Genomic DNA, 26953 nt, shown 5'->3' with positions numbered 1-26953 from the left:
ATATAATATCCCTATACTTTCTTAATTTCTATTATTAACATAACGTTTTTATGATATATTTATAATATATATTATCTTAATATATATGTGGTTATATATATATATACATAATATTTTCATATAATTGAGGAATAAAAAAGTTTAAAATTGGCGCTAGCTTAAAGTAGCATCCAGAAGCATTTATAAAAATCATAGATGGCATCCTTTCGAACAGAAATTCGCAGGCTAGCAGACGACACGTTTGTACATACGGAACAAGGTAAATTCTTCTGATTTTCTGCATGAAAAACATAAATGAATATGAATGAACAAGTCACAATTGACAGAATCTTGACTCAAATAAATTGTTATTGATTAAAAAACGTGACATAAATGATACAAATGCAGCATTGAAATCTCATTTAATCGTGCATTATATGTGCTGTTTATCCTTTATGTATATACTTGAATACATGCTTTTCAAACCAGAAATCATAAATACTTGAATAGGACCTTAACAGGTGCTCACTAAATGAGTTAACAAGTACGCTGTCAAAATGGATATATAATATACCTGCATTATTGTGTAGACCAGATATAATCATTTAAGTGAAGTAACTCCTCATACACTGTAGAGAAAAAAAGAAAGAGGAAAGAAAGATTGGTAAAATTATTGACAGCTTTCAAATAAATTCAAAGAAGTTTCTATCACTCATCAAATCATTGGTCGCGTGAACAAAGTTGACCATTGTTGCGGATTCCGTGCAGGAGTGTCATAGTCATAAATATAATAAATCGCCTCCAGGCAAATGTCACGAACAACGCGTTATCCGTGGCCCGTGACAGTGCCTTTGTTTGCTATAAATAGAAAAAGTAGGTTATCCGCGAAATCAATTCTGAAAATAGAGTAATTAACTAAATATACTTATCATTTTGTGTGTAACATTTGTAAAGAGAATCTGACATATTACGATTTTTATTGTCTTCCAGAATTATTTTTGTTTTATTTCATAAATCTTACTGCAATTTATTTGTTTGAAACGTTTATTAAAATGCATAAATAATGTGATTACAAGCAAATTTTGTTATGATTAATATATATTTGTATGTGATATAATAGTGTTAAGAGTAGTTGTTAAATATTGTTAATGGAATGTTAACTTTGCTTTGTGTAATGTATGATAATCTGCATGTATGTATTGAAAATATTGATTACATTTTAGTATGCTTCTTTGTGGTATGCTGTTTCATTAATGTAAAATTTGTTTTCTATTTACAGGCATATTATGAAACTTTTAAAAGAACGTTTTGATTTTTGTAATGAAAATTGAAAGGAGAAATGATTTTAATATAGATTGATTCAGATCTTGCATCCTTTTAAACTTACTTTTTATTTTGTGCGTCAATGCCAAAATATTAGATAATTTCACTATGGAACTGAACAATGTGGGAAACAGTAAAAGTTCCATATATATGGCAATATCATTTAAAAAACTGTGTTTGGCAACAGTGTCTTTACCTCTGGTCACACTTTTAGTCTGTTTTGTTACAGCATATATCTTTCAACAAGATGATATCCATGAAACACACTGCAAGGTATGGAATTCACATACCTATTATGATTGTGATCAGTATATTAAATTTTATTACCTCTCCTAATTTATCTATTTTTTATTTTAGGTTTATAATGTACTTCCATCGATCTCAGCTATCACTGGTATATCTCCTCAACGATATTTGTGGCGCATAAGCATAGCTCTACACATAGGTCCTCGCTTAATTATTGCTACTGTATATTATTCATATTATTATAAAATACTTAAAACAGTTGAAGATGTACCTTCCAAAATTATGGGATTTAGACTTTTAAATCTATGTTATTGGTTAAGCATGGCAGAAGTGGCAGCACTATGTGGAGTCACATATATTTCTAACAGAGAAAATTATTGTGAGTAATAATATAAGATATAATAGAGACTATTTGTATACTGAAGGGTAAAAGATAAAATACTAGAATTTATTAATAACATGTCATAAATTATGTATATAATCATCTAAAAATTGACTTAACAAGAAATGCTACCTTTCAGATGTGCATGAAAAAATTTTCATTATCTTTATGATCAGTTCTTTAACATATATGCTAGCAGAAGTGAGATTGGGTCGTCTTGTAACACCAAATGCACCAAGTCTTCAATACAAACAGGCACTTTTTGTAACTAGTCTTGTTAGTACTGTTGGTCTCATCGTTTTCTTTCTAAAGCATAGGTTACTATGTCATGATCTCGGTAAGAAAATTAACATATTTTAAAGAAATTTAATAATTACAAATATTGATATTATATACAAAATTTAGATATAAGTATTTACAAAATCTTTAGTAATGCATCAAAATATAAATAAGTCATAGTTATGAGATACATACATATAATTCGCTACATATAAAAAATTTAGTTGCACTGTGTAAAACTTATAATATTTTTCTTAACAGCATTTAGCTGGTTTTCCTTTTGCGAGTATGTGATTGCCTCTGCAAATATGGGTTTTCATGCAACCGTAATTCTAGACTTTCCCAAGGAGCAGCTGGTTGTTGGAAATGGTTTACCTGCCTCAAAGGTGGATTAACTTGTAACATTTTATATTCATTATTATCTTATTATTGTCATCAAAGTGCCTACTGCCACTGTCTGGAAGTGCTATTGCCAAAAGTGAAAAAGTATATAATACCATACTATATATAGCTGAGTATCCACTAATGAATATTGGTAAATATTTCTTAATAAAATAATTATACATTATATGAATGAAATCAAAACCTTAATGAAATCAAATATTCAATATTCTTATCTTAAGGAAAACAATTACGAATGCAAGATCTATATAGCAGTTATAATTTATATTTCTCCTTTTTATAAACTTATTTTGACTGATTATAAATTTATTTAAATTATAATTTATACTCAATAGTACTTTTAAAAATATTTATTTGTGACATATTTAAATATTTCAATAAATATATCACAGATAATGATTTTTATTAAAAGATATTTTATATATTTGGTGGATACTTGATTTAAAGCACAATACTTTTTCTTCTAGCAGATTTGATCAAAATAGTATTAATTATATTCTTTTATGTAATGCTGCAGATATGTAAGATACTTTTTACTTTAGCATTTCTTAGTTACTGATGACTTTTTTCATAAATACACTTTCCAATTATTTCATATGAAAAGGCACAACTGAAGATTAAAGCTAAAAGGGAAAAAGTATATTTTAAAAATCTAGCGCTTCCAAAGTATGGCACTGGTATCTTCCCAGGCAATGAGAAAAAATCTTAAATGGCCTTTTAGGTAATGAGAATTTGTAGTGATACGGGACAAATGTGTATCCTACATACAAACAATATTAAGCTTAAAAGTCCAAAATAATAAAATTTCATATTTTATTTGTGTGCATCTATTGCAAAAAGAAAAAAAAGGAATTATTATTAGCACAAAGTAAATGCCCTTTTATAGTGAATATTAAATTGCTTCTCTGGAAGTTCTTTAAGATGTGAGATTTCTAGTCAGTATTTCATTCTAGTCCTTTTATAACTTTTTCTTTCCTTTTTTTTTCTATCTTTTTTTATCTGCTTTAAAAGGAGCATCGTTATCATGTCATGAATTTTTGACGCATTGTTAGCATGTAGGATGCATTTACCTACGTTTATGAAATAACTGTATGTAATTTTAATTTAAGATACAGTAGAGATATTATTCATCATTGTACAGTTGTAATACCATTAATATATTTTATCGTATGCATATAATACACAAATCACACATCATATAAAAATGAAAGGAAAAATATAACCAAAAGAGATATAAGTTACTCAATATTCACGTACCATGGATTATAGCAATACTGTGTTATGAACATAAGGATGAATTACCATGTTCATATATGTAGCATATAATCTTTAAGTGCAATCGATTGGTATTCAAGTAATCTCAACGAAAATAGAAAATGCTGACAGAAAGTGAAATTGATGACTATCTTGTACGATATGTTCCCGACCAAAGCATGAATATTACGTCCAAAAACCACGGAGTAAATTGAAAAAGTTAATTCAGATCACTGTTTGTACTTGTACTAAATTTTATAATCACATTACACCCTTTCAAGATACTCACGTTAAATATTTCACAGAAAGTATTAAATAAGAAAAAGGAAAAACTGTTTGTGATGAAGTGCACTATTATTGTTATTGGAATCAGTTGTATAAATCCCAAACATTACACATATAATTATGAGAATATTACTTAAGTAAGATCATGATTGCGTTTCTTAAAAATTTTGTTTCAAATGCAACTAGCCTGAAGTATGTTTACATCGTACAATTTGATATAAGGAATTTTTTCTTATATTGCTTTTACTCTTTTGTTGATGAATACATGTCGTCAATGTATTTCTGTATTATTTACAAAAACGATTACATAACATTTCTTTTTGTGCTGAAATATATTAAATTATTGTTTTATAAATTCGATTGCCAAGTGTTCAAAAGCATGTGAAAATTGTAAGTCATGTACAATCACTCGAGCAACATATATTGGTGGTTTTCATTGTAATACAAAAGCAAGCGTTTGTACTCGTTTAGATAAATATTTATAAAAAGGGAGCCATCTTCGATTTCGATAATCTTTTAATATATTGTCAAAATCACCATCCTAAATTGTATTGTGAAACCGTATTCCGTAAAAACCAAATTTACCGTATCTATTCATTTCTGTTTAAGTTGAAATAGGGGTTGGATTAGCTTAGATCTTTTTCGGGTGAGAGTGCAGGGGCTGGGACGAAGTCCCTTCCATGCCCACACCTTTACTGCATAACATACGTCATTTTGTAGTAACGAAATTAAATACAACGAGCTGTTCAATACTGATCGTGAGTTATCTTTTTTTTGTTGAAAAAGTTTAAAAAGTTGGTTCTGTAGAAGTTATAAGAAATACCAATAGCATAGTCTTCAGTATGTAAAGATAAAGAGGAAAGATAAACAAGAGCATTCGATTTACATTTATACATTTTATTAAATACAAATGGTGCCCAGAAAATTACGTATTTTTGAGTAAACGTTTTTTCATAATAACTTTTTAATAAACAGTGACCTCCAACTAAAACCTTCACGACACTACCTAGGATGATGACACTGATAATATATTAACAAATTATCGAAAGAGGGGCTGCCTTTCTGTAAATATCTACCTTCGTTCGTAATCGTCACACAGAAATAATTACGGGCTATTACTAATTAATTTATCGGTACAAATGTTAAAATCTGTGCCAAGTGATGTATTAAAGATACTGTATGTATATGTACCATATTACATAAATTTTGATTTGACAACAGAATATCTTTAATGAATCACTTATTCATGATTAACCATTTTTATAATTTTACTTTGTTTGAATATATGTACTATTTCGAAATTGAACGAATTTCTATACTTTATGCACACAAAATGAAACATACACTGTTTTTCTATGATAATTGCAAAAATAGTTTATTTCGCTCTATATAGGGCGTTTCAAAGAGGATGTACAAATTTTTGGGAGATTATAACGGATGATTTTATATATGAAGATTCTGTTCTTAATGTATGTTTAGTTAATAAATTACAATTTTATCGATATCGTAATAAACTTATACATTCAATGAAAATATCAGTATCAATGTAATATTTGTTACATGAAATTTATAAAACTACTAATGCAATGTTTGTAATATTCGAGGTTTGTGATCTTATTATCATTGCGATAAAACGTTTTAGAGGATTATAATTGATATATAATATTTAGAGGATATAATTCTATAATTATTTTGAAACTTTATTATGAGTATAATACATTAGATATTATATAATATAGACGGGATTATAAATAAACGCACGTAAATAGCAGACTAATAAGATCTAAATTAAGAAATCCAATCTTAATTTTTCTAAAGTTCTATTGAATTGTATTATATGTAAAGTCATTATATAATAGATAAATACTAGAAATCGACATTTGTGATTTAATTTTATATTTTCAGAATATTGAAGTATTAAAATATAAAAAATTGCATTTATCTTCCAAGAATAGAATTGTTAGCTCAAAAAATAATTGCGTTATTATAAATAAACAAATAATTGAAATTAAACTTGGATTTCTATCGTGAAGTAATTAAGAAAATTATTTTAATTATTATAAATAGAAAATTTATATAAACCTACAAAACTAAAAATATTTGTGTTCACACAATATAGCTAAAACAATTCTCAATTTAATTATTAATTAGCACAATATATTTTTTATTGAAAAAGTTATTTTTCGTTAAAATAATCTCCCAAACAATTGTTCAGAATCTTCCTCTCTCTTGCGTACGACAACTTACGTGAGAATATATTCGGAATTACTATAAATATTGACACATACATTCAACTAGATAATATTGTATCCATCGCTATTCATTTCAGTATCTGATTTTATAGAAAACTTGTACATAAATATTATCTTTATATTATATAAACAATCACTCGCTGGTTCAAGCGGCAGAGAAAGGTACCGCAGTTCATATAAAATAGGATCGTCTTTGTCGATGTCAGATTGTGACTTGTAGCAACCTTAACTTGTGTCGAATCTCTATTTAATTATGTCAGCCAGTTGGCATGATAACACTGTCATGAAATAGGCTGAACGCCTCCGTGCCGCTGTTCGAACAAGTCTATTCTGTAAAGTACATAGTTGGAAGCGGGTTCTGGAGCAGAGTGATACCTGCACTATAATTCTAGCAATTATATATTAAAACCGCCACACTTACACTTTGCTCTCTCTGCCTCATGTGTACATAGAGCAAATGCACATATACATATATACAGATACGAACATAGTCGAAAATATTGAAAACACAGTGAGAGAAATTTTTTATCGCGATTCATACTCGGATCAAGAGAGTTGATGGTAACAGTTGGCATATAGAATCTTGATTGATCGAAGATTATGAGGGTATTCTAGTTTAGAAAGCTTAAAATTCGATTTTTGGATCTTTTCATTGCATAGGTGATAAAAATGTGTTCCTAAAATATTTATGTAGGTATATGATATGCATAAAATTGAGATAGCGGTACACAGGTTTAACAATTCATAAGTATTAGGACACTTACTGATTTTATGTACCATGTAGTAATTGATCCAGATTATTAAGAAACCGATTAATCGGTCAGAATTATGCATTTCGAGTTAAGAATATGTGAAAAATGTTTATAAATGTTATTTATGCAGAAATTGTGGAAAATAATAAATTGTATATTGAAGTCCGCAATTTGTTAATTTAAATTTCATTTCAGAGTGATATATTCATGGATGATAACGATTTAGAACAAGCAAAAAATATTTGTAAAAGTTATTTACAAAAATTATAGAAAACAATTAATCGACAATTCTATACTGACACTCCGAATTCTTTGATTTGACCACTTCATTGAGAATATTTTAAATAAATTAAATATTTTTATTATTAATTTTTATTAATATTTTTTATTTTTGAAATACATGAAACCAAAGATCAATAAATACGGTGGACAATCTAATAATATCAGAATCCCGGGAAAATAAACGTTAATTGCATTATTTATAATTGACGACATTTTTATACCATATATATACATTATACAGTTGCTCTATATTATAAAATTTTAAACCAATTATAATAACTAGACTGCGGATGTTTATAAACATAAAATATACAGATATATACATAAAAATAAACAAAATATGTCAGAAATATATTTAATGTATGTTTAAAATTTCAAATATTTAACAATTGAATATCTAGCAATATCTAATAATAAATTACAAACAATTTGTCCAAATTTGCCGTTGTTAATTGATGATATTTGCGTGTAAAATATAACATTCGTCAGTCTTTTCAAATATTTGCATTTCACAAAATTTAAGAACAGTTCTCAGACATTTCCATCCTACTCGCCACACGGCTCACGTTGGAGGTAACGATGCGAATTAATTAAATCGAACTATCTTAATTCGAAACACGTGGTATTACATCTGACGCTTAACCAACCATACGAAATTTCAAATACACAGTTTAACGTAGTCCATATTTAACATTGATTACATATTATTGTTACTAACACAGTTATACAGTTATACAGTTATGATAAACTAAATCAATATAATAGGATAAATACGTCACATAAGCATGTAATATGTTTTTACACATGTGTTTAAACATAAATGTGCAAAATATCCGCATTATGCAAAGAGTGGAAAACAAAAAAAAGCACATTTTTATAGTCTTTTAGTTATATAACAAATTTCTATCGGGTTTTCGTTTTTCTACTTGCATTCTATAAAAATATGCACTTGCATAAACTTCTGCAGTCTAACAATAACTCCAAAGGTTTTAATCTGATGTTACTGATGTTATTAAAATAAAAAATTTAATAAAATTAAATTTATTAGGTTTATCTCATTTTCCGTATTGTGTCCTAATACTTATGAAGTACTTAAGGTGTAAGCTAATTAAAGCTAATTATAATGACGCCGAAAAGTTTGAATGCATTCTGCCTAAACTAGTATTTCTCAAATTGGTGGCACAGTTCTCTCGAAAACCATCAATTAACTTGCGCTTTTGCACGTATATAGAATAACATTGGCTATTGTTTGAATTAGAATTATATCGTTACCTATGATTTCTTCTTTTTTAAAATTAAAAACAGTCGCAAAGACCGACGTTTTGACAAATATTGTATGTACATTACTTATAATAGTACAGACGATATCTAACTTATGTAACTTTAAAATAATACTAAAATAATTCATTTGCGTCATAAAATGTTCAATCTGTGCCACCATTTATCTAAAACTAATATAATCTCTATTTTGCTATATTGTGATATTGACATGAACTATTCGAAATATCTACATACAATATCATTTTTTGTCACGTACCAAAAATCAATAAAAACTAATCGTCTAAATCGGAATATCCCATAAAGTTTACGATTAAAGAGATGAAAACTGAAAAATGTCGGGACAAATTTTAGAGATATACATATGTATTATTTATTTAATATCTCTAAATCGTTGCATGCATGTACGCACGTTAGTGTTTTCGAGAGGAGCTTTTTACCATTTGACGACGCAAGTTTCAACAGGTATTTAAAATCTCATCTTCGAAAGATGGAATTTGTAGAATACACGATAAAAAAAATTGTAAGAGACTTTTATTATGATAATACATTCGCGCTCTCGGAATGATTAAAGAGAGAAAAATACAGTTGATGAAACTATGATGAAATTAATTAAAAATATTTGCTCTGCTCGTAGGATATTATTCGTGTTTTTTGTTCTTTAGGCCGACAATATTAAGTTTAAGGTCAACATTTTACGTATAGTTATTTGCAAGCAGGATACGAGACGTTGTCTCGTAACTATAGAATCATTCTAAAATTTTATATTCTGTATATGTTATTAGATTTCTAATCCTTATCAACAATAAAAAATAATGAACGAAGCGTTCCATGTTTTAAATCATATTAAGAAACTATATTTCGTTTAAAATAAACAAAAATAGATCAAATTTCACTGGCAAAAAGGCAACTACAAGTGAAAACGTAAAAAATTAGATTACTTTTTCTTTCATAACTGCAGAACCAATATAACAAAATATTTAATTACACAAAAATTGAGATCGTTATCAGAATACAATAAAATGAAATTATAAGAGTAATCTACGTAATAATATGTGAAATCCCTTCTATTTTCAATACGTTTAACTGTTCGATTCTGTATACTTTTGATCAGATTCTGTCGTGTTGTATCTTTTACCTCGTACTTGCATCGAAACTACAACTTTTAGAATGGTTTTATAGTTGTAAGACACAGAGTATATACATATATATTTTTTCTTGTTTTTACTAAAGATTCAGGAATTCCGCACACCAGAAGCTGTAAACTTGTAAACTTAATCGAACGTATTAATTAGCAATAATGAAACAACCAGAACATATCGATTCGATACAATGGTCGAAACTTTGATTTCTGTATAAAAATGTGGATTTATTGCCATTTACAATAAAAATAGCGGGAAATTAGAAAAGATTCGCAATTTATTGAAATGAAAAATTTTAAACATGTTTTATTTTTACATAATTTAGATATCGAAAGTATTCTTTTAATTCAATAAGCAATACGTTCAGAAATGGAAATCTTAATAATTTTTCTTTCGCGATACGCCAATTATTTAAATAATCGACAATTCTGTGATAATCGGCACAAATATATAGCTGTTTTGCTATAGTGCTTTTGCGTTTGTATAGTAATTCGCGAAGTATACGTATTGTTATTTATACAGTATCTAGTTAAGCTAGTGTAGTTAAAAAATATATAATTTGTTTACAATTTTTCCAGAGCTGTTCTTTTTTAATTTCGAATAGCGATTTTGTTATATATAGGTTGCGGATCTTTGTGCAAATTTATATTCTTATGAATACGATTAAAAAGATGGAACATAGGTAGGAAATTGTTTTACCTATCAAATCTTATAAGGATTATTATAATTTGGATGTTTTACCTATATATTTTTTCATATTCTATACAGGTTTGCATTTTAAAGTTTTTCATATATGTATAAACATCTAAGAATACGTAGGTATTATCACAGAATTTGCTCATATTCTGATCGACCACCTAATTTCATGAAAGAGTTTTGTAATTCATGATCATTATGCCTAAGAATATAGATTCACTTTATGCATTGGGAAACCATATAAAGGTGTCTGCGAACTTGATATAAAATTATTATTTTCGGTTTTTTATGTAAATACAACTCTAAAAATATGTTTCTATGTAAAAATTGACACATATTGTGTGCCATAGTGTGATACACCCATGAATAGCACAATATGCATATTTGGTAGATATTAAAATATTCTATAAATGCAGTTTTAAACCTTGCTTATTTTGTAGTAAAGTATGTATATTTTATGATAAACTTTAACGATGATAAAATAACAATAAACACTAGTAATATTACAAATTACAATAAACAATAAATTCACCCTCAAAAAAAGTTTTCGTGGTTGGTACTTAACTTTTTAAGTTAAGTTTTAAGTTTTATTTAAATATATGAAATATTTATTAGGTTTTATTTATTCCAGTATTCTTCCGAAGAAGTAATCAATTTATTGAAAAATTATGTTTCCAAATATAATGCAATGGATTAATTTGTTACGTCAGTTTGAATTCGTATCATTTTAATGAAAAATCATGAGCAAATATTGTAACTTACTAATGGAAATGAAATACGATATTGAAAATGAAAGATGATACTACCGAGGCGTGATTTCATTACACTTACCATCACGAGTACAATTAAAAAAGATACATTGTGTTTTTTTATGAATAAAGGTAATCAAATCTATCGAATTACAATTCGATTAATATTATTTTCAAGAAAGTCATAAACGTTGAATATTTTAATACAAATACACGAAATTAAAATGTTTGATCCCAGTAAAAAACTCATAATGATAAAAATATATTAATCTAACTGTACGATACGATTATATGGGTCATTTAGATTCTATAAATCGACTACGACAGAATGGTGAATTCTTAAATCGTACCGTCGCGTACTCACAAAACTTTAAACAATTTTGTTATGTAAAGTTAATTTAATTTATTAACGATACTCTGTTACTTCATTTTGTAGTAGTACATTTCGATCTATATTCTATATTTTACGTGACGAAGACTATCAATGACACTTACAGTGGCTACGAAAAGTATTTCCCTACCATTGTATTTATTATGCCATTTACATACTATTTAATTAGGTCCGAGTATATTGAATTTCGTATTATTTAATAGTACTTTCATATGATTAGGAAAATTTAATACCAAGAACATGAAGTGTATAACCTGATAAAAAAAAACACTTCATTGGAAAATAAGGGTCTTATACCGTTTATAAAATACCTTTTGTAGCCATTGTATTACATAAGATGTAAGATATAATTTAAAACCAAGAAACTTAAAATTAAACAACTTAACTCCAACCTAAACTGATTTAACAATAGTAGTAAAGGATTAACATCAATTAAATAAGAAGTAACTGGAAACAAGATGTAAAGAAGAAGAATGGCGATTTATCACTGGACAAGGTGTACTCGCGGCACTCGCTACTCTCTGTACTTTTCTGGCACCTCGCGCTCAATCTTCTCTCATACGCACGATTAATGAGAGCGAAAGTGATCGAGCATCACATCCGATTCAAACTTCAGCATGGCTGTTGAAGGTAACTGAACTCCGTTGACCTTAATATAGAAAACGAATGAGTATACGAAATGAACCGCGCGACGACAGATAAAACTCGTAAATTACCAATATACTGCGGATATTTATACATTTACAGGGAATTTGAAAATAAAGAAATGCATAGAAATATAAATATAATCTAGTGATAAAATCAAGTACAATATATACTTATAAATTTGAATCAAATCTAGTATCCAAAGTTCACTTCAAATACTAGCTGTAAGGTATAATGGTTCTTGCCATTATAATTGCCAAGTATTCGACATTTATAAGCTGGTGCCGAACCTCTGAATGATTCTTCGTAACTTTCGAAAATCTACTTATAACTACGTACTTCGATATTTAAATGAATTGAACCCTTTGTAAGTAGGAATCCAATCAGGAGAGTCTTGTTGAATTCTTCTATTTAAATAAATTCTGTAGAATCATAGACGATAAACGGGATTCCTATAAATTTTGTTTGAACATCCACAGTTGTAACAATTTAAGAACGATATCCAAGAAAAGTGATTTTAAATGAAGTAGAACTTCTGTTAAAGCGCCGATAAAGTTTCGAACCTATACGAACAACGTTCGATCCTCTTTAGGAGTCCTTTTTTTATTTGTAAAAGTATTCGTAGGGGATTTGTATCTGTCGCATTTACATTCAAGTTTGTTTAAAGTTCTCTCTATCGCTTCTTTTTTCGAAATACTTATGAAGAATATGAAGAGCTCGTAAGGTACGAAGGGCTTGAATCTGCACCTACTTGAGTCCAATACTACATATAATGTGCAGAAATTATATAAAATATTGAAAGTAGAGTATTCGTTGTAATATTCAGTAAGTAAAACAAATCTCAACTCAATTTCACAAAAATACGAATCTGCACAAATATCCGCAGTTTAATTATTAAAATATAATGCGATAGTCCAATAGTGGATTATCATTGATTAATGAATAATCAAATATGTGTTGTTCTTTTCGAAATCCGATTTATTTCGTTACTTTTATTTTTGGAGAGATTTCTTGGTTTGGCTGAGTTGGTGTAGTGTAGTGTAACAAGTTACGTCTGTAATCGGCTTAAATAAGGCATCCTGTACCGCGACTGAAGCGTTGTTTCGCTAGAGTGAAGTATTAATTTGTGTGGATTGATTTTTAGAGAGCGAAAGACGTTCGAGATAGATTTTCCATTGTACATGTAACAAGCAAATAATAAAGCGTACCTTGTATGTACCTTTCGGCCGTTCAATTTTTTCTGCTTTTTATTTTATTTTAAGTATGTGTATGTGTTTGAAACACATAAATAAATTATTAGTAACATGTATATAATACTAATAATTCCTATTTACTAAATTAATTCTATGTTTTCAAATAAAATATCAAATAATTTTGATTGTTAACGTTAATTCGAATTTTAAATATTGTATTTTGCATGTGTTTGAGTTATGAGCATAGCCAAGTTATTTTACAACGTAGAAACATTTCTCTTAGAATTGTTTTAATTTTAATTATCCTTGAAAGATACCTATGCACGTGATTAAGCTTGCGTACGTTAGACATTATGAAGAAATCGATATAATATCTCAGGAAACATCTAATCAAGTACAATATACGAAATAAAATAAAAAATTTTCATTTAATAACTAAATAATAAAATAATTCAAGAAAATGTTATTTGCCGATTCAAATAAACTAAAAAAACTAATGATCAAATAAGATGATATATCACCAAAATAATCATTTCTCAAATATTTTGTTTAAATAATATCCTGTACCGTGGTCCAATTAGTTTAAATATGATATTGATAGACATTTTTAACGTTCTGTTAACCTTCCAAAATTTCATATAATCAGTTTAATTGTTAATTTAGATTGAGAAAATAATTATAATAAATGGTGACAAAGTTTGATTTATTTACACCACTATGAATTTGATAAAGCAAAATAACAAATCTGAAATGAAAACTTAAATGTTTAAATTACAAGAAGTTATAATCTCAAACCAATAATCATTTTTATATATTTATACATAAAATATCAATCCAATTTAGATTTATTTATTGAAAACTAATAAAAGACAATTTGAAACATTCTTAATTACTAACATTACAAATATCATTTTACTATGGATCGAATGACTGAAAGTTTGGATCCAATTCGTTTTCTTAATTGAATCGACGATATTGTCCTCGTCTTTTGGCTCGAAAAGATAGAACCTTTTGTAATCGATGTATCTTCGCCAATACAACCAATTTTTTGAGAAACATCTAAAGTCATAAGTATTCTCTAGTATATATGAATAAAACTAAAGAATAAAAAGGTAAATATACAGGGTGTCTTATATCTAGTAATAATTCCTGTTTCATTGTGCGTTTTGCAGTATCTATACATAAAATGGAACAGTAGAAGGGTTGGAAGTCGAAAGAAGCAAATTTTGGAACCTTTTTGTTTGTCTATTTGTTCGTCCGTTTGTTCGTCTTTTTGCATTCGCATCACATAAAAACTACTGAATGGATTTTGATGGGGTTTTCTTTGTTGTGTGGTTTAGTTTCCAAGGAAAAAAATATGAAAAAATATGTTTCATCCCGATCCGTTTTGTAGAAACTGAGAAGTAGCCTGGCTTCTGAGTTGTATGCGCTTTTATGTTTGGTATAGGTCAAAGAATAATGGTTATTGTTTACGTCGTGTTTGTTTTGAAATTGAACATTCTATAATTTAATATTTTTAACCAAGGAGAATAACCTAATTGTTAACATACATAAATATTCATCTGCTTACAAATTGTTCCATATATTAGTAATCTACGCGAACGAAGTTGCTGGCAGAAGCTGGTTTAATATTTAATATACAAACATAAGTTGAAATATTAGTTTGCTTAATTGCAATTGTGTATTCTGAAGAAATCACAAGTATCATAAGTATAATATTGAAAAAAGATGAGTTCAGCTTTTGATAAAATGAATTAACAGAACACACTAGGCAGTGTTTATAGAAATTTCCACCGACACGAAAAGCAGGACCGTGTATCCGACAGAATAAAAAATGTTTTTAAATTAATTAAAAAGTGCTCATAAACCAACCTAAATTTGTGATACGTCAATCGAAGGAGTTTCCTAGAAAAAGATTTCCACCAAGTTTTAGTCCTTACTTCTATTATTAGCATAATTATTAACCTAAACATGATTCATATCTTTCATTTATCTAGGTTCATGCTTGATACTTTTTGTTCTATCCTATAAAGAATTATGAAGAAAATCTCAGATACCATAATTAGAGTGTTACATTTTGGAAGTTTTACAGATTGTTTTTTACTGTAAAACGTATTTTTAAGAAATTAGCAATATTTTAAAAATACAAATTTTTTATTAAAATTATTGAGTGACAATATCTATGTTTTTACAATAGAAGCTGCCTGTCATGTTTATTTCTTACTCATAAATTTTTCAACTTTTGTATAGCTTTTTACCCTTCCATGTGTATAAAGTAGAAATTTATTGCACAAATAGATATACATGAGCGTGTATATGATAATACTGCATAGGTATTTTGACTGTACAGGCGTACTGTACACAAATCGCGTATACTCAAGTATACTTGAGCGTGTGTAGAAGAAGCACAGATTTGTACAAGTCGAAAAACTAAGACGAAAGAAGCGAAAGCGAGTACATCGTCGTCGTCCATCGATTACAGGGTATACTAACGTATACTAACACTATTTAAATATACTTGTGTCGTATGGAGGCTATATGACCGTAAAGTATATTTGTTCAATAAATTTGTGCGCGTATACCGCTTAAGTATGTACTTGCGTGTATAGCCGATTTAGAGAGTATGACATTGCTTGTGGCAGTTGGTAGTATCCAGTAAGTGGTAACATTCCTCGTACAGCAGAAGCATTTCTCGTATTATATTATCGTATATTAATCGTAGAGATATTTATTTTAACAGCTGCAAACTACAGAAGGAGGAATATAATACTTTTATTATAAACATTGATAGTTTATATTCTATACCAAGAAGCTCGATTTTTAACACTTTGTAGTTAGCTCTGGATGAAATCTCAAACAATGCGGATTTTTCAAGAATGACGGGGAAATTTTAGAATCTTTCTTACTGAATTTTACTAATTATCGCAAGCAATATCGTACTTGGCGGAAATAATAGATTCGGAAAATAATATTAACCTGCGTTACTTAAGAGAAAATAATAACATAATTTAAATTTAACTTTGATCACTACATATTAACAGTAAAACGTACAAGCACTATAGTATAGAATATACGTCAAACTCGATTGGCTGTTGAGGAATAAAATGATATTTTTATGAATGTGTAAACGGTAATCACATTATTATATGTTAGATATGTATGTGATACATACATATTATAAGCCTTGTTGAGATACTCGACAAAATCTTCAATGTTGGACGAGTAAATTCTGCAATCAATCATAAAAGCGACGAAGATTGTAAATACTATATACATTTTTTACTCTAATAATAGGGATAGAGGACTACAGCTTCGTCGAAATGGTTTTCTTAGAAAGCTTTCTCGATTAACGTATCACAAGATTAATTTGGTTTTGGAGCACTTTTATCATGCTTACTCTGCTAAATTCTTTAGGATGAATATCTTATTTCGTTGTGTTTTCTGCTTCATCCAATGCAATACATATAAACATAAGTGGAAATACTAGTCTATAGCGGGATTCTGCCAATAAAGACATGCAATGCAATGACAAGTAACAGACAAATATTCAGAAAATATTTTCACATACAATAATAATATGAAAAAATGTTATGCTACACTTTTGATTTATTTCTTCATCTAGAATTACCCTCTTCTACTATCAATTACAAAACACCCTGTATATAACGGTGGGATACATATATTTACCGGATGAAGTTTGATCAGCGGTATCAGTTTCATCTTTCACAAGATACCCATTCAATTTCCCTGACTTGGTCACTTTTGTAGAAGGTTCTTTGACTTTGCCCTCGTCGTTCGGTGGACGAGGCCTTTTCACTTTCTTTTCATCGGACGCAATGACAGAGTTTAGAGAGTAGGTATCCATACATTTTCTACACCGCCATACGATTCTCGGATCGTAGACGTCGATGTCGACGACAGGGGGTTGATGGCACAGGGGGTGATAGACTTCTTGACATTCTTGACACTCCAGCAGTATCAGTGGACCTAGCTTCGCTCCGTTACAGATCTACAGATTTCATAAAATGAAATTGTAATAAACATGTTAAAGCAGTTATTGTGCAAATGCTCTTTTATACATTTAACTTTTGTCTGTAACTTGGTTCGCATAGATTACTAATACACGGAAATACCTACACATTTTTTATGCTAACGATTAGGTTAATCCCTACAGCTAAAAATATTAAATTATAAAAGATTCGATTTCAAAACAAATACGACATAAGCAATAACCACCGTTGTTTGACTTGTACCAAACATAGGAGCGAATATAACTCAGATGCCAGGCTACTTCTCGATTTTTATAAAACGGATCGAGATGAAACATATCCTATTTTCTTTCCCGGATACTAAACTATACATACAGACAATACCCCATCAAAATCCGTTCGAAATTCATTTTATAAAATGATGACAATTTAAATTATTGTTATTAAATTATTTGAATTTAAATAGCGCAGAAACCTTGCATAAAAGTCCATCTCCAGATCCTTCATCAGGAATAGATATCCTCGGAATGTCCCCTTTTTCGCTACAATCCTCGATATTCGCATTAAATATTTTCATCGGTTTCCAATTAATTTCTGTTGTATTATTCGTAGAAAGCAATAGACTGTCGGTTTTTCTCAAGGCTTTATCATTACCTCCTTTACGCCAAGATATTTCGGATTTCTCGTTCGAATTCGCGAACGACTTGCCACGGATTTTCGTATTCTGCAGAAATTTCTTCGGGATCTTAGCCATCAAAGTTTTGTCAAAGCCATACCTACTCTGGATGGACGTATCCAGCATTTTACGAAGTTTCTCCGCACTGTCGTCCTCCGTCGAATGTAACAGCGCTAACGCGTTGAAGAAATCTTGGTCGATGCCAGATGCATCTTCCGCATCCTCGTACATGATGCACACGTTACAACTTTCCCTTGAGACTTATTTTCTTTTTTTGGGGGGGGGGTCTTTTTAGATTTCAGATAAAGTATCTTGCGCTTTCTTAAAGGTGACGAGTAATAACTTTACTCACAGATTGTAATAGTCACAACTAAATTGTAGATCTTTATACATCTATACAAAATTCAAAGATGCATAAATGCATAGGATATATATGATATTTAAAAGTATATAAAATATTCAAAGCAAAATAAATAAAATAAATTCCATTTCTTTACTTGTATGTATAAAAATATGAATTCGCAGAAATATTCGCAGTCTAGTTATAATCTAAATTAAAAACAAAGTATAAGTTAACGAAGAATAAGTATATAATCGGATTTATACTTTTGTCCTTATTCAAATATGTCTTTCGTAGTTTTTTACACGGTTTCTGATAGAGCTAACGTTTAGCTAACTAATTAAAGTATAGTTCGATACTGAAAAATGAAACAAGGTTATAGCCGGTCAAGGCAATAATATAATTAAAATACATGACGTTTTCATATTTACCTTGTCTTAAAATCTTTACAAGTTTCACAAAACTTACAAATTTTTGTTGATATGAATAGAAATTCAATGTGAAAGGATCTTTGTAAGTTTGAAAGTAATATCAAAAGTTCGCACAAAGGGTGAATACTTAAGCAGCCCGATTACACGAATAGTAACAATACAAATACAAACTTGAGATGGGCGTACATTGTGAAATGTGCCGAAGGAAAGTAGTTGATATTTATCAACTCGAGTATCGACTTGCTCAACCGATTGTACATCGATAAAATTGCGCCGATGCACCATTGTTTTCTGAGCTGACAAGCTGCTAACCGGTCTACCGCTATTACAATATAATACGATCGACCAGCTATAAATGTCAACAAAGATTTTTAAGAAAATTACAAAATATTTTATCGATTTGTTTATGTCGATGTCATATAGTGACTAAGATAGTTGGAGAACGAATAGCATTTAAAATATGTGATAAATCCATGAAATTTTATAAATGATTAAGGATATATTTAATATTATAACAATCGGCATTTTTCAAATGTTTAATGGGATGCAAAAATACATAGTTAGTTCCATAATCGAACAAAAGGACAGTTTTGGTAACATAGGATTGATTGTTATTGCTATTGTAATCCCATCTATACAAAACCGAGCCATGTCCGTGTTCCGAACCCGAATCGGCCCCCATAGTTTTGATTATAACAGTTTATACATGATCCGTATCGTGCCACGCATGCCACGGACACATTTGCTAGTCTTCGACATTTTTTCTGTTTGCCTCGTCTCGTCCCTGCATGACGTTATTTTTTGTAGCGAAAAACGCGAAGACTGAGTACTGTCTAATCAGTTATAAGAATACTGTGTCATTCTGGAGTATTTATAAAATTTTAATCCATGATCTATTAATTACTTGTAAAGATGAAAATCTCCTTTTCCTTCGCGGTTTTGTTATGATGGATATACACCAAATCGTCTTTTCCTTTGTTACTTCTTTTTTCTCTTCATCCAAAAGTGTAGCCATTGCAGTTAGTCTATAAATGTAGCTATATATTATAAGCTATTGCAGTTAAAAAGACTCTAGCAAATTAATCTCCGATGAGAGAAAAGAGGTCTCTTCAATTCGTTGGGATTTATATCGTCACACCAGTTAAAAGAATTCTTTTCCTAACAGCTCATTTAAATATAAATAAATATATAGTTGGAAATGGTTAATCCCGTTCGTGTATAAATTATAAATATTGACACATAAATGCCTGGACATGGAGCGGATACGGGACGGATACGGAAAGGACATAGCACGGTTGTGTTCAAATGGATCTTAAATTGGAAAATCGCTTATCAAAAATTTGAAATTAAAATGTATCAAATGCTGTATTATGCAGTATTCATATAGCATTCCATTATTTCTTTCCATTTATTATAGGTATATAATTTATAAGTAGTATATAATAATGAAGAAAAGTATTGGCACAGATCTGCTTTTCTTCCATAAAACAAATTCTGCATGAATTGGGTGAACAACATCTACAATACACATAATTATTTTGATTCATTTTATTCGACATTATGAGAGCTAATAAACATATAGATTCTCGATCGATTTTAATTACAAGTAATTTGAACAATGAAACTGTTATCATTAATTAAGTTTATTGGTTTCAACCAATATATCGAATAAAGCAGAAATGTCAAAGCAGTAATATTCTAGCAATATCGTATAAACGAGACAATCAAGATTGATATTGCGATTAAGACCTTTTTTTATCATGTGTATATATATTTCATTCTTTCGATAATCGCTTCAAATACATATCTACTTACGTTAAATATAAGAGTAATAAAATGGCCTTTTTTCAACACAATTTTACAGAAACTTTTCATGTATTTAACTACGTCAAATATACGATGAGAATAAGAATAAAATAGTTAAATAATACCTTTTTCACACAAACCAAAGTACAGTAGAATTAAGATAGATTCTAAAAATTATTTTTCAATAGTTTTGTATTGTAAATTGAGATTCTTTGAATGTTTTATTTGGAAAAATCATGCATATAGGGGTCTATCTTTATTGATTTCTACTTCCAAGTAAAATATATAATTATGTATATAAGTATGATTTGATAACGTATAAATTAGCAAAAACACGTGTTTTATTATATTTAAAAGAATCATGCACCTAAGGGTTCAACAATTTCCCAACCCTCAAATTCCTTTCCGCTGAGAAATAGTTTCGACATCACGAAATATTGATCCGATTTCGGTCGAGCAGAATGATTTATTAGTAGGTATTTATCTTTTATATGCAGTTTAATTCTTTAATTAATAGATTTAAATTTAAGAAATATCGTATGACAACAAAGTTTTATGTAAAAATTGGTACATAATCGTATATTTCAGTTGCGTTTAATTTGGTGCTGAAACCTTCGCAAATAATGAAGAGAAGATATTCAAATATTTCTCATATACAACTGTTATATATACAACTGTTAGGAAAACCTTTATATAAAACATTATCTTTTTATTTTAATATCATATATTAAATTGTGTAATAAATCGCATCTTTTAAAGGAGTGTTAAAGATCATTATTTTTATACATATACATATATGTAGGATCTATTCACACAATCAACGATCTATGTATTATTTTATTTTATTATCCTTTAGTTTATTATATTATTATGGACTAATTACCTTATTTACCTCATCATAGTAAAGTTTTCAGTTTTTTATCAAACAATTTCAATATATATACGCATTTATATATTTATATTTATTAAATCATTTAATGATTATCTGTCAATAAAAGTGTTTCAAATGTTGAAACAATGACATCCCTGATCAAGTTACATTGTCACGAATAAGAATAGGTCACATCAAACGGATACAATCTTACCAAAATTAAACCAAATATCTGTGATGCTTGCGATATACGAAACTATCCATCATATCCCAATCACCTGTCATAAGTATAGCACGAAAAGAACACAGCATGGTTTATCAAATTCGCTAAATATGCTACAAAAAGAGACCCATGCAAAAAATTTCTATTTTTTCTGAAGGATTTTGATTTTATTATCTATTATAGATAGATATGTGTTTGTTCCACTGACTATCATCATCGTGGTCACTAATACTCTTGGAAGGTGCATGGGACCTCAAACTTATAATTAAAAAAAAAAAAAAAAAAATGAAAGGAAAATGAATATTCAAAATTAATAATTAACAGGGAATGAGTATTTCAATTATCACATATGTTCCAAATTCAAACGAAGCTGTAATAATTTCCGCTATGCAATGAAAGAAGTCCACAATCCACTGTGTATATTAATAAAGAATTCTTTCTCTAAACCATGATACGATTACAAACAATATTTATTTATATTGCATGTTATATGTTTGTCCATTGTGGCCAATATACGTACGTAACGTTTCTATGACATTCCATAAAATATAACATCGAAGTAATTTGTTACACTTAAACCGGCTACACTTCCAAAAAATTATACGTTTAAGGATCAAACAACTCTCCACTAACAATGAGAAACGGCTCCGACATGGCGAGACATCGATCTCTCTCATTCGATCTCGTTCGAGCAGAGCAAGCCAGGGGTTGTCGGTGTAGGGCATAGAGTGTGGGTCGAACAAGCCGAAGAAGACGTAGTCAGCGTAAACGGCGGAGGAAAGGAAAGGAGTAGGCGAGTGAGCAGGGAGAGAGACGCGTAGCTCACCTGGCATACCAGCAGAGTATCGCGACACATTTTGATCGAATTCTTCTCGAGGTCGAGGAATGCCGGTATCTCCGGTAGATATTATTACATATTTAGGTGGAACGGTGCGCTCCCGAAGGTAATACACTTAGACGTATTCTCTCTCGGTGCGCGTTGCTGCTGAACATTGGTGTTAGTGACGGTGTTACATAGGTATTGGTGCAGAGAGCCGACGATAGGGGTGATAGTAGCGGTGGTAGTAGTGGTGCAACGGGGGATATGTATCTAGCTTTACTCGCGCACACCGCTCTATAACCGTGTGCCTCTGCTCCCGACCTCGAAGGATCGCAGTTCTGCGCGATATCCTGCATATCTCGGCATACCGTCCTCGTCGTTTCCGACATTGTTCCCCGGCCCCGGCTCCGACCCCAGTGTCCCGGCTCCAGCTCCCGATCCGCCGGCGAATAATCCTACTCGTTCGACGTCTACCGGGCCCGGCTTCTCAGCTGGATTCCACTCGATTCTGGTACCGTGCTTGCAGTACCCAAAACCCGCCACTGTCCATAATAATTGAACGCTTTTTCGAATACGACTGAATAGACTTGGGAACTGCAGATTCCGATTAGATTTAGATTTAGATAATTTTAAGTGGTAGGTTTGACTCCAACTTGTTTATTAGATTATTGTTAGATTTGATCGGTTAATGTTTGTGTAGAGATATTAATATAAAGAAGGCGAAATTATGATTTTTTATATTGTGTAGTTCTTGATCATCGAATTAGGGCTATTTAAGATCTTCAAGGTTATTTATTCTTTTAATAAAAGTAAAAATCGGGGACTAAAAATAACAATTTTTACAATTTTTAATAAATTCATGAAATTTTGTTAAAAAAGCAAAGGGTATTTTTAAATAAATTATGACATTTATATATATTTAAAATATTCAAGAGGATAGAAAAAATACGAAAGTTGATGTGAAACAAAAATATAACTTTTAAATATGGCAAATATATTTCGTATGATCTTTAAGATTGTTCCATCATAACACGATTACCAAGAAAATACTAAAAATATAAAATATTCATAGCAACAGTTTTTCATTACATTGTTTCCAATAATAATTCTCAGTGTTGTAGCATTTTTATTGTAAATTTTACGATGCCTCTCGTATCTTCCGTCGTCGATTTTATTACTTAAAAAGAAAGGGGTAAAAGACGTTCGATCCATTCCAACCTTCGCATCATAAACTTGAAAAACATTTCTTATAACCGGCGGATGTTTTGCAGGGGTGAGATTCCTGGTAGAGCTTATCACAGCAATGATTTACTTGTACGAACGACAAGCTACAAAAGTATTAAAATATCGCGTGAACAGCGCATTCGAGGAATTCCCGTATTATCCGTGGAACAGGGATGCTTTTATAAAACCCTACTTTTCTTTACGAAGTCTATCTCTTAAAATTTCTTGCAAATACCTTTCGCATTTTAAGAACACGTTATATCCTTTATTACGGCCTTTTAAATCTCTTTTTGCTCCCGTATTTACAATCCATTTATTATTTTTGATTAACAATTTAAAAAACGTTTAATTAAATCATCAGTAATAATTTTAATTTCAAACAAATTAAAATTAAGAATTTTAATTCTAAGCAATTTAAATTTAAAAGTTCTCACTTTATTTTTAAAGTTTTAGTTTTTAATTTGCTATATTTAATTAACGATTTAAAGAATTAAAAATACAATAGAGGTCCATAAAATAAAAAATACACCAATAAGAGTCCAAAATTATAACATTTATACTATTATATAAGATATTACTTTTACTGTATGTAATCAAACTTTTCTTTTTTAATTTCATCGACAATGTCTCGCATAATGAAACTCTACTTATTACAATCTATCGGAAGACAAACAGTTAGTAGGTGTTTGTGAACTTTCGCTCAGAAAGTGGATCCGATCTAACAGGAGAGAATAACTAAAATATTATTGTTTTTAATTATATATAATTATGTATTATATCGTCATTAACTGAAATAAAATTGTTTATTATATTTTGATGATTATTATTTATAAATATATATATATTACAATTTTATTATTAAAATTTCGTTCGAATAAATGGAATTCAGATAAATGGAGTTCTACTATATTTGTAACATTACTTTTATTTTACACATTTGCGATATCCTCGGATGTTTGCAAAATCATTCATACTAATAGGTTAAAAATAAATTATTGTTTTATTTGGATCACTTCGATATACTTTATATACTATTTATGGAGTAGAATCTATATTCATAAATACTTAAATGTTGAAGTTTTGTAAATTTTGAAGAAACATGATTACAATTGAAATTATTAAATTTTTCTCTATAGCTCCTCTGTTTAATAAAATAACATAATGAGTGTAGATTGTTTTTAAAGATACAATGTTAAAATCTTCTTAGTGTTATTGCGCTTTTTACAAAGATTATACATAATGAGCCAAAAATGAAAAAAGCGCTTTATTTTACAATTAGTATATGCATTTACAGATAGTAACGCTAATTGTAGCAAACAGTTTGAAGTATATCAAAGTCTAAATTTATTGCTACATACTGCATTATTTTTTGTTATCGTAAATAACAAAGTATAGGCACTTTTGTTCCAAACATTACACTTACAATTTACTTCACAATTTCACAAGTACATTAGAATGCAAAATACAATTATAAAAACTAAATTTAATTTCTTTCAAATTCACATATACCATGTATGTACATATTATATATTAACATATATCTTTGTATTAAAAATATTTAATTTATTTGTAATAGTAGACTTGCAATATATTAAAAATAATAAAATTAATAAAACATATGAAATTATACATATTATATTCTGTGTACTAAATCATTCCATAAGTGTTGTTACGTTTACATATTTTATTTTATCGATAACTTTATACAACTAAAAACAATATTGGAATTATACATATATATCGCACACTTGCGACGGAAGACATTCTACTCGAAAAGTTTGTTTCCTAGAAAAAGCGAAAAATTGTTTTGAACGTAATTAAATCAAATTTATAAACGAGAAGAATAATTCTTATAAAACAAGTAAAACTATATTTTTTCTTCATTTTTAGTTTTTGGAGAAACACCTGGAGAACCACCCTCCTAGTCAGGGCACATCTCATATCACATAAAACGTATTTATGTAGCATAGTGTCACATGAATCACGAAGAGCGAGATAATTGCTCTCTATCAACCATCTCTATGAACATAAGTGAATAATATTTTCGTAATTGGTCGAGGAATGTCTCATAATGATAATTTGAAAATCGCGTTTTTTGAGTTGTTTCACTTTTATCACAAGAGTGCGATATGTATCTTTACAAGATTATATAATCTAAAATGTTATAGATTTGTCGCCTTCTAGAACTAATTATTTTAAGGAATTATTAAGATTTTAATGCAAACAGTTCGATTATCTTTTCGATATTCTCCAGTGTGTTAAATTTTTTACATTTTAATAATCTTATTTTGTAATCGAAATAATTGAAAATCTGCCGGTATTACGTTTGTAGGCAAAATGAATGACCTAATAATTTTCAATTACATACATCCTTCCATTTTATATAATTTTTTATTAACACATATTACTTTAATTTTCGACAGTTATCATTTGGTTTTGTTTTAGATATACAAAATATAAAATAAGACATGATGTTACATACTTATAAAATGATCTAATAAAACCATTAATAATAAAAAGTATTATTATTTATTTTTCAGCCTGCCGAGCATGAGAAGAAACTAGTTTACAATTGTTATTCTTATTCGCCTTGCATTTTCAACCATACGATCCTCAAATACATATAGTTATGTATTTACACACTTCTCTTATCAGGCTATTTAACTACTAACCTAACTATTAACCTAGCTATATCATATTTGAGGTCCCGGGACACTCCTGTTAAGCGTTAGGTAGGTCATCCTGGGATTTTAGTTGGTAAGAGTCCGACACTGCCCCGCCGCTTCCCAGAAAAGCGGCGCGGTGTCCATGAGGATTTCCCCATGTAAAAAAAAAAAGAGAAGCTATTGCATATTTATAAAACCATTACCTATAAACGTATTACACATATTAATTGATAGACTTTCCTTGCATCTAGTGCATTTATAGAAAATTTAAAGATGCAAAAGTGCACCGTATGTTTAAAACGTAAGAATACAGATAAAATATCCAAAATATCTTCTCTAATATATACCTCCTATAATATTTAGTAGATAAAACAATT

General features: G+C 29.2%; 2 protein-coding genes and 1 long non-coding RNA gene across 4 annotated transcripts; 1 reads left to right on the top strand and 2 right to left on the bottom strand.

Annotated features, from left to right (window-relative positions):
- Positions 1–16: 16 nt before the first annotated feature.
- On the bottom strand, positions 17–1455 carry LOC143303010 (uncharacterized). Its single transcript, XR_013058971.1, has 3 exons — positions 1367–1455; positions 554–837; positions 17–277 (listed from the first exon to the last, which is right to left on the bottom strand). It is a non-coding gene; the product is annotated as an uncharacterized LOC143303010 (long non-coding RNA).
- Positions 1046–26953, top strand: LOC117164770 (post-GPI attachment to proteins factor 2-like). Of its 2 annotated transcripts, XM_076620673.1 has the most exons (6): positions 1046–1171; positions 1259–1575; positions 1660–1927; positions 2070–2267; positions 2471–2595; positions 26451–26953. In XM_076620673.1, exons 2-6 carry the CDS (start codon positions 1411–1413, stop codon positions 26535–26537), a joined length of 843 nt encoding a protein of 280 aa, XP_076476788.1. In that variant the 5' UTR covers positions 1046–1171; positions 1259–1410; the 3' UTR covers positions 26538–26953. The 2 variants fall into 2 exon arrangements, with proteins under 2 accessions (XP_076476788.1, XP_033203986.1); XM_033348095.2 differs by lacking the exons at positions 1046–1171; positions 26451–26953 and having other exon boundaries at positions 1398–1575; positions 2471–5456.
- LOC117164792 (integrator complex subunit 12) lies at positions 14438–18426 on the bottom strand. Its single transcript, XM_033348131.2, has 3 exons — positions 17995–18426; positions 17218–17539; positions 14438–14589 (listed from the first exon to the last, which is right to left on the bottom strand). Exons 1-3 carry the CDS (start codon positions 18424–18426, stop codon positions 14438–14440), a joined length of 906 nt encoding a protein of 301 aa, XP_033204022.1.

The sequence above is a fragment of the Bombus vancouverensis genome, chromosome 8, assembly GCF_051014615.1.
Source record: "Bombus vancouverensis nearcticus chromosome 8, iyBomVanc1_principal, whole genome shotgun sequence".
Lineage (NCBI taxonomy): Eukaryota > Metazoa > Arthropoda > Insecta > Hymenoptera > Apidae > Bombus > Bombus vancouverensis.
The sequence above is the reverse complement of the archived record's forward strand: the minus strand, read 5'-3'. Positions and strand labels throughout refer to the sequence as shown.

Bases quoted from the DNA above. Each gene is read 5' to 3' on its own strand.
- LOC117164792 (XM_033348131.2), bottom strand. From the start codon at position 18,426: ATGTACGAGGATGCGGAAGATGCATCTGGCATCGACCAAGATTTCTTC. The intron at 17,540-17,994 runs GTTTCTGCGCTA...TGAAATCTGTAG, and splicing joins GAGATGGACTTTTATGCAAG to ATCTGTAACGGAGCGAAGCT. The intron at 14,590-17,217 runs GTAAATATATGT...TTATGACTTTAG, and splicing joins CGCTGATCAAACTTCATCCG to ATGTTTCTCAAAAAATTGGT.
- LOC117164770 (XM_076620673.1), top strand. From the start codon at position 1,411: ATGGAACTGAACAATGTGGGAAACAGTAAAAGTTCCATATATATGGCA. The intron at 1,576-1,659 runs GTATGGAATTCA...TTTTTATTTTAG, and splicing joins TCCATGAAACACACTGCAAG to GTTTATAATGTACTTCCATC. The intron at 2,596-26,450 runs GTGGATTAACTT...TTTATTTTTCAG, and splicing joins ATGGTTTACCTGCCTCAAAG to CCTGCCGAGCATGAGAAGAA.